The sequence below is a fragment of the Sphaeramia orbicularis genome, chromosome 8 (genome assembly GCF_902148855.1).
Source record: "Sphaeramia orbicularis chromosome 8, fSphaOr1.1, whole genome shotgun sequence".
NCBI classification, from domain to species: Eukaryota; Metazoa; Chordata; class Actinopteri; order Kurtiformes; family Apogonidae; genus Sphaeramia; species Sphaeramia orbicularis.
Window position 1 is genome coordinate 29,745,437 of NC_043964.1, and position 13,453 is coordinate 29,758,889.

A 13,453-nucleotide genomic window follows, 5' to 3' on the forward strand; every position below is an offset into this window, starting at 1 on the left:
ATTAGAGATTTGCCACGTTGCCGTAGACAACAGACTTAACGGCTCAGACTCACCGGGAGGATGTAGGAGCTCACATCTCCGACACAGAACGCGAAGAGCGGATAACTGCAGGAGTAACGGAAAAATACACACCTGCTTCTCACCTTTCCGTCAGGTGGAGTCCCCACTCGCTTCGTGGCTTTAAAATGTTAACGGACATGATTTTGGAGGAAGAGTTTGACAAAGATGGGGAGCCTTGGTACCACCCGCAGGACCTGGAACACGGTAAGAGCTGGGGTGTCGCCCTGTAACCTCTGTAATCCTGACATGACACTTTATTCTAATGTAATGATCCATGCCAGGGGTAAACTTAATAATGAATAACACTGAATACACAAGTGGAGGTGCATCGCTCACACAGACTTTGTATCGCCTACTCTCATGACACAGAATCACATTCAGTCATGGGGTAAAAGTTGAAACATATTCAGAGCTTTGTGGACAGGATTTCCTCTGGCTGTCACTTGCATTATGTTGATTGTTTCAGATTTATTCAACTGCTTGTAGTATGTTCACACAAAAGAATGATTTTTGAAGGCAATTTCTCACCCTAATAATAGATTCAATAGACTTAAATATTCATTCATTCCAAAAGTCTCAAGGATCTTTTAGTTTTTATTGTAGTATTTTATATTTTTATTATAATTTTTTTTATTGCATTTATTGTGTAGAGTACTTGTTTTTATGCATGTTGTATGCCTTTGTCTGTATAGTCTTGTTTATGTGTACTGTTTATGTAGCTTCCAGCTGTTTTGTACTTTAGCCTAAGACAAAGTTCCGTTGTGGGCAACACAATTGATTTGATTAGACAGTCTTAAATAATTTTCAACACAGATCAATACTGAAACTAGGAATAAACCAAAGTATATTTTACTTGGGCAGGATATGTCAGTAATTCTGAACATTAATAGAATAGTAATCCAGTTATCAAGTACATTGTATTGTACATTCCTGGAGTGAACTGTTGTGTTGAACTGTCTGTGTAATAGAAATAAACACAGAAGACAATGAATATGCTGTCAGACATGTTTTTAGAGGGTGTAAAACAGTACAACAATAAGTGAATATAATTATAGAAAACCTCAGGACAGCTCAGATCACAATAGTGAAATCAGCTATGAATGACTTCCTATAACTTTCCTTGTCCCTGAACAGTTCAATAAAAGTTGTTCTGTAGCAGATCTGCTATTTCACCAGTTACTTGTGGAGATAATCTGAGGTATTTGCACCAGATTTGTATCAGTTCGCAGAGCCCTCCTCTCAACTGCTGTCTGAGTGCTTCAGGGTGGGGCCAAAGGTTATTTTTTGGAGGCCTGTGAGCATGTTTTTTGTTAAATATACTCTAGCAAACATACTTATGACTTGTTCACTGTGCGTGTCAGTGTGGTGCCTTATCTGATTTGCTTCACTTAATTTCTAACGACAAATAAACACAGTTGTTAGATAGCAAGAGAATAGAAATGAATGAGGAAAGGGTCACAAGGATATCCTGAGGCATGCAGTAGATTCCTCTGTGGTTTACTCGTGCCACATTCACGACATTCTGAGACAATGTTGTGTGTCAGGGCTGTCTTAATGCCAGTCTATGTTTATCCCCTTAACATGCATTTAACTCTCTGACTTGCCTGTGTTTGGTCATTGAAGCCCTTGTGTGATGTGTTTACATGTTTTCCTTCTTTGACAGATCTCCGTTTGGCAGCAGAGCTGGGGAAAACCCTCCTCGACAGGAACCATGATCTTGAGCAGGCTCTGCAGCAGATGTATTCCACCAACCAGGAGCAGTTACAGGAGATAGAGGTGATATAGAGCTCTTAAATCCCCAGTGCTATCCTTCAGTGATTTTCACTGTGCAAAATATACAGTATATTTATTTGTAACAATAACTTATAACCATAAATTTGTCTTTTCCACCATCTGGTTTATTATTTCGTTAGCATGCATTATAGTCCAGTGCAGTTATTATAAATGTAGTAATTTTAAATAAATGAAAAGTCCAGTGTGTAAGATTATTCATTGAGATAAAGTTTATACCTTTCTCTTAATTTTAAACAGGATTTTGTAAACGCCAATCCTGATCAGTCTCACATTCTAGTGAGCTTTTGGCTCAGTGCATCTCTTGGCAGGATGTTTGTTTATCTAATTATAGAAAGCCTTTCAGCAGTCTTCTTCTACCTTTACCTTGGACAGTGTTCAAGCAACAAAGATTGTAGTGAAGAATTAGGTTCTCAACACATCTATTGAAACAATGGACAAAACAATCCATAAAAACACAGTAAATGTTAAAAACCATTTAAGGTAATATGAAAAACAGTAGATCTTGTGTCTTTGTTTATTCGTCTGGTAAAGTATATGTTAAAATAATCAAAAAATGTCAGTAAATTTTGGTTTCTGAAAGCTTCGCTGCTCTGTTTGAGGTCCAGGATATGGCATTCAACAGATCGGTGTGGATAAGAGCCTTAATTAGTTTACAGCAAAGCACCTTCTTCCCAGGGGAATTATTGAGGGTGATATGCTAATCCCTTGCGTCTCTTTGACCCTCATCATGGAGTGTCTGTCTGTGTTATTACCTACCTCACTCATGACAGCCTCAAAGCTGCACCTGGTTGTGTGAACCAGGACTTTGATGTTGCTTTGTGTCCACTTTAAAAAGCAGTAGATAAATGGTTGCATGGATTTCTACATAGGGAGACTAATTTGGTCAGTGACATTTTAGCAGCTATTTTTCCAAATCACCCAGCATAGTGAATAATTTAAATGCGTTAAGTAAATGAAGCCTTCTATTTTCATCCAAAGGACATAATGAGATATTGCAGAAATAAAATGTATGTTAAGTAGAATCATGATTGGTATCTAAATAAATACACCTTATCATCTCTGGCCACAGTGCTGTTTTTTCCTGGATAACCTTTACTTCTATGTCATGGATTTAAAAAAATAAATGTAAAAGGTGTTGCATATGATAAGGCAAGTATTTTATTGTCAGCACATTCAAATAAGCTCCTGTTAATTTGCAGTTTATGGTGTGATAAATGCATGTTGTAAGAGGAGTAACATTAGACTCTCAGCACCATGTGCCTTTGTTGAAGATACTGTTCAACAATCTAAATGTTCTCCTCTTCCCTCTGTTGTGCACTAGCATCTGTCCAAGCAAGTGGACCTGCTGCGTCAAATGAACGACCAGCACGCCAAAGTGTATGAACAGTTAGACATGGCTGCCAGAGATCTGGAGCAAGGCAACCACAAACTAGTGCAGGACAATCGCCTGGCCCAGCAGAAGATCCACAGGTCCGTTTACCACTTATCACTTAATTTGCCTTGGAAATTTAATAACACCACATTATTCAGTCTGAGAGTTGTAAAGATAATAGTCTCATTTTGGAAGACCTCAGCAAAAGTGGGCTGTCTTTATTTTCACTTTCAGTCTAACGGAGACCATCGAAGGCCTTCAGACCCACATGGAAGACCTGCAGACTCAGGTGGAGGAGCTGAAGACTGCCCAGGTGGAGCGCAGCAAAAGAGAACAGGCAGAGCAACGGCGGTCACTCGGAGCACAGAGTGTGTCCTGCCTCAAAGAGCTTTATGACTTACAACATGACAGGTATTACATGTATGCACGCACATGATGTCTAAGGGGAACTATTTACAAAAGGAAATAGCAGTAGTGGACTTATTGTACTGTGACAGCTTGTTATCATAAGAATTTTGACATAGACTTTAGAGGTGTTTGCTCCTGTCAGAGTTTGAGAATTAAAGATTACCAGAAACACATCTGCATGCAACGTGGTGACAGGTTGTCCAGCCGTGACCTAGATGGCTGGAGAGTCGGCTTGTGAGTGATGGGTTGCCGGTTCGATTCCCCAGACTGGTGGAGAATTGTTGGCTGATGTGCCCTTGAGCAAGGCACTTAACCCCACTATTTGCTTCCTGAGCACCTGACATGGCGAGCCCACCGCTCCTAGTATGCAGTGTGTGATGCATGATCTAGTGGTGTGCTAAAGACAGAGGACAAATTTCGGTGTAGTGCATGTTTTCTTTTTTTTTTTCCCATTGTTTTTATTGCAATTTTTTTGAGTTTCATTCAACAAAACGGTGTCTTCAAAAGACTAGACACAAAACAAAACATATACGTCAGCTCTTACGTGAGAATTAAAAACACAAAAACATAGCTTAATACAGAAGGTGGTAGGTCAGACTTACAATGTAGGGGAGTCACATTTAAGAGTATCATTTAAGTGCACAACAGTCCTTTTAATAGAATAGAAGAGAGGTCCGGTCCGATATAGTCCAAAAATAGGCACTACACTCTGTAGAACTGATCTTCACTGTCATGTATAATATTGGTAAGATATTCTAGAGGAATCAGTTCAAAAATGATTTTTCACCAACCACAGATAGAAGGAATCTTGTCATTGACCCACTGCAAAAGAATATTTTTCAGGTGTGGTGCATGTTAACCGACTGACAAAATAAAGATTCTTCTTCTTCGTCTTAAACTTAATTATTAAACCAAAGGGCAAAGTGTCTGAACAGTAAGAAATACTGTCTATGTCGTCTGACCTTCTCTTACCCTCAATTTGCTAATGATTCATTCCTCTCAGGCTAACTGGAGATGCTTCAGGTCACCCAGAGCCAGATCAGACATAATCCAAATGAGGAAGGACCTAATCCTCCACTATTGTCAGAAATAAAACACGCCCGTGTTGTCTTTGCTTCCTGCCTTTCGTACCACAAAATAATGAGAAAGCAGGGTAACCTATAGCTCACTAATACAGTCAATAATGGCACTGACCCATATGTGTTGTCTCTGACAAAGATCGCAGCATCAGACTACATGTTGAATACAATTTGAGATCATTTAGTTATTACAGCACCCTGGCAAGTTTTCGCTTCCTGTTAATATTCAGTGCCCAAATTACTATTATAATTTAAGTGTAAATCAGTGTTTCCCAAACTTTTCTTGGCACATCCTTTTTTTTTAATGATCTACTTCATAATGGACTCTTATCTCTAAATCATAAGAGCAATTCTACATAAGTTAATGTTCCTTTTCATTTCCACATCATCTTAAAATTTTGTTTAAGCTAAGAAAACAGCCTTATGAAATAAATTAAATACGTTTATACATGTATTTCAAAATTAACATGTTAAATATTTAAACTTAAATACTTAAATAGAAATCACAGGCTCCCAAACTGAATGTACACTCTTATTTCATGTTAGATTCAGTTTTATAAGCAAATATCCTGGAATCAAAAATTTGCTTTTTGTGGAAGATTTTTTAAATAACCCAAACAGTATCTCCTGTACCCCCCCCGTGTGTTGTTGGCTAATAATTGAAAATAGATGGTGACAGTTATGAAAGTGTTGCTATATTCTCAGTGTGACCTTTCAACTCATATCTGTCCCGGCTCAGGCATGATGACAGCCATGTAGGAGGACTTTGGTCGTCTCAGGACTTTTGCTATGACCGAGGAAGACATGAAAACCCAGAGGAGGAGCATACAGCTCTGCAACGCTCCATACAGACCCTTAAGAACCAGATCGCCTTAGAGCGGACCCACAGGGAGGCTGCAGAGCGGGAGCGTGAGCTGACAGCGACAGAGAACAGAGTCCTGGAGCAGCAGCTGGCCCGGCTGGAGGGATGCCGGGCCCGCCAGAAGGACCTGGAAACTGAAGTGGAACAGCTGCGTCTTCTGTGGCACCGAGACCGAGCCAACAAGTGAGAGCTGTTTTTGTTTTTTTGATTTCCCTAATTAATTGTGCCATATTTTTGTACATTTTTGTTCTTTTTAGTTGCATAAAAACTTGCACCTCTTCATCTCCTCCTTTCCCACTAGTTTCAAAAGACCACAACAGCTGCTGTTACCTGATACAGTATTTTTTTCCTCTGAGGAAAAGCCTAGTCTGGAGCAAAGTGACACGGAGGAAAAAGTGGAAAACGATGAGGAGCTGAAACGATCCAACAGACAGAGGTGTAACAGTGACAGCGTTCTGACAAACACAGATGAGATTCGCCGTGGCCACGAGCAGATGTGTATAAGACGAGCAGAAGCAGTGAAACAGAGGGGCATCTCCCTGCTCAATGAGGTGGATGCACAGTACAGCGCATTACAGGTGGTGTATCAATAACATGTCTGGTACAGTGTATATTTGACAAAAGTAGAATAAGTATTTTTGTGAATGATGGACTTGTTCAGAAGGACTGACCATATATAAACACAACCAGGTCACTGTTGGTCATTTACATGAGATCTCTTAGGCCTGATTAAGATCTGTTCAGACTAGGGCTGCACGATACTGGAAAAAACTGACATGGCGATTTTTTTTTTTTTTTAACTCTGCGATATATATTGCAATATGAAAAAATACTCAGGAGTATATAACAGCTGTATGGTGCTGACATAAATGGTCAAACTAACTAGTTGTGTTACCTCTCGTTGTGGCAACAGGTGCAAGGCACTGTCAACACAGAACACGTGTTTCAATATCATCATTCTTGTAGCCAAAATAATTCCAGATGATTGACGTTGCTTTTCTTTAAGGCACCAAGTCTTCGTTTAGGGTGATTTTTCTCTTGTTCGTTGCTCATTTTTCAATGTTGTTACCAGCAACTCACTCCAAACTGATTAAGAAAGATTGTGATTGGTGGATCGCTGCGTGCAGTGTGTGTCACATACCCTTGAAATTAGATGAGAACACGTTGAGTTCATTTGCCTCCTACTTTGCAGGACCTACAATGTGACTGTTGCGCACACGTACATCGCAATGTCGATGCTCAAACGATATATTGTGCAGCTCTAGTTCAGACCCTAATAGTGTGTACATCAATGTGATCCTTTATTTCTTGAATATTTTATACAGGTCAATGATGCACAAGAATAAAAAGAACAATTTCATGAGAAAATTGTGTTTGTACACAGGTGAAATATGATGAACTTCTGCTACGTTGTAAGCAGACGACAGACGAGCTCAGCCATAAGGCCGTTCAGACATCCAGCACCCCCTTGGCAAACAGCCGGACTCGCCGCCGCCTGTCCAGCTCAACTACTATGTGTGATTTGATTGTGGGTTTAGAAGGTGGCCAACAGCCAGAGTACAAGGCTCTCTTCAAGGAGATCTTCACCTGTATCCAGAAGACCAAAGAGGACCTCAGTGAGAACAGACGTCCACTCAGGGACTGTGATTCTCAGGTCTCCACCCAATGATTGTATTTCTTACCACCTAGTGACAGGGGGTTTGCACTTGTTTATGTCTGAACACTTTGACAGAGGCTTCGAGGTTGCTTTGTTGTATTGAAATTCAGTGGCTGCTGTGCAGTGCAGCCAGTCCATTTGCGTCTTAGACGGGCTGCAATCCTCTTATGTCCTGTCATATTCATGCACGTGTTTGTATAAGTCAGCACTGTTCCTTTCACTCCGTCCTTGTGCAGAATCAAGTGTTGTTAGAATTGTATAATCTGTTGTATGACTTGAAGTGAGCATTCTCTCCAATGACAGCAAAAACAAATATACTAAGAATGACTAATATGTAGTTTATTGTAGCAAGAAGGTATTGTTGTAGTCTTATAAGATAGTCAGGTTAATCTGTACTAACGGATCCTAAGCTAATGTCAAGCACATTTCACTGTGTGACCTACAAATCTACAAATGTTATTCCATCTACAACAGTATTTATTGTTCATAGCAGGTTATCCATGTTACTGCTCGATCATTTGGTGCTGGAAAGAGAAAAGCATACTCTCATTTTAGAAGTGTGTTAACATAAGCCGGAGTTGTGTGTCTTATGTAAACAGAAAGTTTGGAATGTTGTAATAGGATGAAAAACCATTGTTGTTTAATAACTAAAGTCTCAGGTGTTTGGGATAATTAGCTTAACAGCTAGTACATGTTGGTTTGTGCAAGTGAACAATAGTTGGCTCACCAGTGAAGAGTCACTGGTATATCACCATAGAAGTATCAGTGGAAACAGGAAAACTGTAACAGTCTATCCTCTGTACAGCTCAGGCTCTGATGAGTGTCTTTATACTAGTAGGTTACATACAATAATGGCTGTGCACTTTTATAACTGAATCACAGTTTCTATTTATTTTTGAAAAAGATTATTTATTTTCTCTATTGCTTAGTATTCAGATGGGTCAGTTGAGAGTGACTGAGTTAATTATATGTATTGAAGTATGGTCTATGTTATGGTCAATATTCTATTTGACACAAATAACTGAAAACATAATTACTGAGCGATATCAAGAATAGAAAACGTGTTCCCTCAAGCCTCAAATTTTCTCATGTTCATACTGATTTAGGATGATTTCAGGTAGAAATGTTGAACAGAAATTATGATATATGTGAAAATGAGAACCATGTGGATTATTATATATACAGGAAATGTCTATCAAGAAACATGTAAAACATTTGGCTGTGGTCAGTAAAGAGGTGATTTTACTAACCTGCTATTACGAACTATATACGGCTAGATCTGGGCAGTCTATATGATTCTTAAATTTTGCAAATTTCAAGTCTACATTAAGTTATGAAAATGTCATTGTATGTTATTATCTGGCTTAATGTTAATGTGCAAAGATGATGCTTAATGCTGATGTTTAAAATACTTGGGGCATTTAGCAGTTTTCAGTTTTAAAGCTGTGAAGTTTGTGCTACTGCAGAAACATCTGTGTGTAATGATATGTGCTGTCAATTGAAATTAACATGTTTTTGCTCGCAACTAACTAGTAAAAACAATTCTGCAAAGAGCTCAGTGAGTGGTCTGTCATGTGTATTTGCACTGGAGATGCTCAAATCAGAATGAAAACATAACATCACCACATAGTTTTTGTGCACATATAGGTTGTTTCAACCTGTCCTCTGTTCATCAGGTGGAAAAATGGAAAGACTACTTGTGTTCTGCTAGTGGAACTCAATGCAGTGTGTCCGCGCGGAGACAGCATTTTTGTTTCTGTAATTAATGGGGCTTTGTCTTCTCATAATTAGGTTTTACACAAGTTAGTTTCTCTACATTGTGTTCAACTTGCCACAAATCCATTAAAACCCCTAAACAAGGGGATTACATACCTCACTTACCCAAATGGGACAGGTCTCTGCAAGACCATGAGCAAGAATGCAGGAATCTAATCATAGCATCAGCAAAGTCAGAAGCAGAAGCCTCTGTAGCTCTAGCCCTATGTTTTCTTTCAAATGTTGGTCTAAAACTGAGGGATTAATGGAACTGTCACAAAATGCACAGTGTGTCTAATTCACTCCAACTCAAGCAAAGTCCCCCACACATTCCTCTGTTTCTGGAGGCCAGCCAGTGGCCCAAAGTTCACTCTAAACATTCTGCATTAGTGTACATGAAGTCTGAATTTTAATTTTAGGTGTATTTGTAGGTGGTGTACAGTGATTTGACTTACATAACTGTACTTCTCCATATATTTTTTCTATTTTAATGCTCTATGTAAAGGTAGTTATGTGCACACAAATCAACAATTTCAACACAGGCTCAGACCAGACTGTATTAGAAACCAAACACGGCTTAACCCATGAAGACCCAAACAGCTACCAGCAAACAAAAGTATCTGTTGTACCGGCTGATCCACTATTCCTATCAATTCATTTGAATAATTGGTGTAAAAAACAATTCATCATCTTTTCATGGTCATCAGATATGACCCATTTGGATGTTCAGAGGCTCCGTAGTGAATGTGGAAACACTGTCACCTTCTATAACATGGCTTCTCCAGTAAAACCCATGGAGTTGGATCAATGACAGTGGATGGAGATATTTGCTTTTACGTTCAGTTATTGATATCTTTGCTGAAAAAGTCACCCTTTCTTCAGTTTTCTCTGTTTTTGATATATTAAACACCAACTTTTAATTGAGCTTTTGTAAACATCTACATGATCAGTGAATTAAATGTAGGAAAATACCTGATTTTCACTGAATATAATATTATAATAAATGGTGACTAAACACTTAAAAGTTAAATATAGAGGAAAAACCTATTTTAGAACTGCCACAAAAGCAGTGTTGGGCAAATTACTTTTAAAAAGTAATTAGTTATAGTTACTAGTTACTTTCTCAAAAAAAAGTAATTAAATTAGTAATGGAATTACTCCTTCATAAATGTAATTAGTTACCAGGGAAAGTAATTATTGCGTTACTTTTTTGAAAAACCTTCAAATATGTAAAAGGAAACTGATTTTTGAGTTATGTTTCATGGGCCAGTTGCATAGAGTAGAACAGCAGACAGGTACTGAACACCATGACTGTGGTGAGGCTGGGGTCCACCTGGGCCCGGCTTTTCCACCACATAAGTGCATATCTGCATTTATAGGAAGAAGATGCTCCTCCAGTTAATCCCATATCTCCACTTTTTTCAGTCGCTCCTCCCTGATCCAGCGGTAAATGTTAGTGATGTGACGCTCACAAACGAATTAAATCTTTTGAACGGGTCTTTGAAATAAACAATGGGAACTGAGTCTTTGCAAAGAGCCGTTCATTTTTTTTTGTTTTTTTTTTTTAAGGAGGGAGTGTCCGATTGTCTGTCAATTTAGCATCACTGGGGAGGCATTGGGCAGGAGGAGAATGTTCAAGCAGAAAAAAAAGAGTGCACTGCGCATGTCTCATGGCAAGAAGTCAGCAAAAAAAACAACAGTTTGAAGCGTGAGGTGAGCATACTGGAGGAGACGGAGCTGGAAGACTGGTTAAAACTGGAGAAAAGTTTGAGAGTGAGTGAGTGACCACCTGTGAGTAATGAGCCAAAGAAACAGGAGTAGTGTTTGGATGCACTTTTCAGAAAGAAAAGATGGGCATGCACTATAGTTCAGGTATTTTAAGTAATTGCAGTGATTAATCACTGTTGCTTTTGTGCAATTTTTTCCGTATGTTTACACACATTTATTGTTCTTATTTTGAGGAGAATAAAATATTATTGCATAAGAAAATGTTTTATTTTCTTCTTCATTTTTAGGCTACAGACTAGTCCACATAATGTACCGTCATGTTTGTAGTCAAATTCCAGCATTTGCCTAATGTCACCTCTCATGTCATGTATTTAGCCCACACATTTGAACTAACTATTCTTTTTTACGGTGAGATAATATTTACTGCCGCGCCAATTAAACACCTTTAAAATGTAATGTCAATCATCACATGTAGCCTATTTAGTCATTTAAACACTGGTGTTTCAAAATAATGCAAAAAACATAAAAGAGCCAATTTATTGAACGGCTCTTTTCAGTGAACGGCTCCTGATTGGACGGCTCCCTTCAAAGAGCCAAAAGTTCCATCTCTGGTAAATGTCTCCAGTCCAGTCTGTCACTCACTGATAACTCCTCCCCTAAATTAGCTGCGCACGAAGCTGCGTAGTTCAAGTGAATGTGGTGTGCTGGGACAACTCAAACTCGGACATGTCATTAGTCGTTCAAGTGAAGGCAGCGTGGACAACTCAGACTCATAGGCACACAGGTGAAGCATGAAGGCAGTGTGGGCAATGTGAATATAAGAACGGCTCGCAAATGAATCGGTTCTTATCGTTCACTGAAAAGTGCCATTCAAAAGACTCGACTCGTCCGCGAACGTCACACCTCTAGTGGCTGGCTGAGCGAGTCAGGACGGATAACAGCTGTTATTTGATATCAGTGCATAGTAACCACCACATTTCACTGCCGGTAACGGTAACAGCGTTGTAACGTTTTAAATAGTGATTCATTAGATTACCCGTTACTGGAAAACAATTTTTAACGCCGTAATTCCCAACACTGCACAAAAGTAGCAGTGGGTCTTAATGGGTGAAATGAGTCCTTAAACAGGCCTGTGTTTTGTCATTGTGAAGGGTTCCTACTGAATTACCTTTGTGAATTAGGGGCCAGGTAGAAATCAAGACTATTATAATAAAATAATAATAGGAATTGTCCTTGCCAAATAAAATACAGAATAAAAATAATCATCCGTGTTTGTCTTTAAGACACGTGGAGGATTTCATTTCAATGGGATTTTTTTTAGATGTTTCCCATTTATTTGTTAGGCAGTGAAGGGAAAAGACATTAACTAAACTCAAATCTGTTTTGTGTGTGTGTGTGTGTGTGTGTGTGTGTGTGTGTGTGTGTGTGTGTGTGTGTGTGTGTGTGTGTAACCCGTCATGTACATGTGACCTTTAAAAAGATCTATAGAATAAAAGAAGTGTCAGAAAAGACTCATCGCAGCAATTTGTTTACTTTTCTCCCGCTGGGAACTGTAATAAATAAGTAACCCTCATAACACTACGACGACAAATACAGATTTAATGTATTTGTTATCTAAAAGACACTAAAATCGGTAATCGTAGCGGTAGCGTGGCCGAGTGGTCTAAGGCGCTGGATTTAGGCTCCAGTCATTTCGATGGCGTGGGTTCGAATCCCACCGCTGCCAGCATTATCCATTTTACGCACGTGCACCCTCGAATGAACATTGTATATGTTCACTCATCACGTGCACATACCCCGAAAGCGACTCAGAACACATTTACACCACACAGTCTTCATCTTTGTTGCTCCGTCGGTCTTTCTGCTGGTCTGTAAACACCACACAGTGCTTGTGCGCCCTCTGGTGGTCACCCTGCTGTTGATATGTTTCTCTATATTTTTTTAATATAGTGAAAATAACTTCTGACTGTATAACCCAGGGGTGTCAAACTCATTTTAGTTCAGGGGTCACATATATCCCAATATGTTCTCAAGTGGGTCAGACCAGTAAAATATATTTAAAATCTATTTCTATATATATAAATAATGTCAACTCCAAACTTTTCTCTATGTTTCAGAGTGAGAAAAGTAAAATTCAATTATGAAAATGTTTACATCTGCTAACTATCTTTTAAAGAATGTGAATTACATGAACAACCTGGAATTTCTTAAGAAAATTAAGCGCAATTTTAACAATATCACACTTCAGCTCATCATTTACACATGTGCATTACAAATTACAGCAGATCTATAAATACACGAAACATTTAGTAACAGACATTATATCATTAACCCTTTCATGCACAGTGGTCGCTACAGCTGTTCAAAGGTGTTCTCTTGTATAGTCATGGATTTTGTCGTTTTAGTTCCATATCAACCAACACAGTGGGCGCTTATGCATCATCCCATACACTGCAATTCATACCATTACTGTAACTGTTCTAGATAAACCGGATCTGCAGTAACATGCTTGAACGTTAAAAAAAAAAAAAAAAAAAAAAAAAAAAAAAAAAATCCTAATTCCCAATTTTAAACAAAAGTTGGGTTTTTTTGCATATCATCTCCATGAAGTGATTAATAACTGGTATTAGAGTATGTTAAAATGTGAGAAAACATCAGATTAGCAGCTTTAAAAATGTTTTTATTGCATAGTTCTTACACAGTATATCAGTAAATGAATGTTTCTTTACTTCTAAAAT

The 13,453-nt window shown here is 38.6% G+C and overlaps 1 protein-coding gene and 1 non-coding gene across 2 annotated transcripts; both read left to right on the forward strand.

The window, feature by feature from the left end:
* Window positions 1–44: 44 nt before the first annotated feature.
* Window positions 45–8,786, forward strand: cdr2a (cerebellar degeneration-related protein 2a). Its single transcript, XM_030142430.1, has 7 exons — window positions 45–264; window positions 1,724–1,836; window positions 3,176–3,324; window positions 3,461–3,637; window positions 5,453–5,758; window positions 5,877–6,153; window positions 6,960–8,786. Exons 1-7 carry the CDS (start codon window positions 186–188, stop codon window positions 7,242–7,244), a joined length of 1,386 nt encoding a protein of 461 aa, XP_029998290.1. The 5' UTR covers window positions 45–185; the 3' UTR covers window positions 7,245–8,786.
* Window positions 8,787–12,359: 3,573 nt separating this feature from the next.
* trnal-uag (transfer RNA leucine (anticodon UAG)) lies at window positions 12,360–12,441 on the forward strand. The gene has a single exon. It is a non-coding gene; the product is annotated as a tRNA-Leu (tRNA).
* Window positions 12,442–13,453: the final 1,012 nt, after the last annotated feature.

Excerpts from the sequence above, each read along its gene's own strand:
- cdr2a (XM_030142430.1), top strand. The coding sequence starts at position 186 with ATGTTAACGGACATGATTTTGGAGGAAGAGTTTGACAAAGATGGGGAG. Across the intron at positions 3,638-5,452 it reads TATGACTTACAACATGACAG|GCATGATGACAGCCATGTAG; the intron begins GTATTACATGTA and ends GTCCCGGCTCAG. Across the intron at positions 5,759-5,876 it reads CACCGAGACCGAGCCAACAA|TTTCAAAAGACCACAACAGC; the intron begins GTGAGAGCTGTT and ends CTTTCCCACTAG.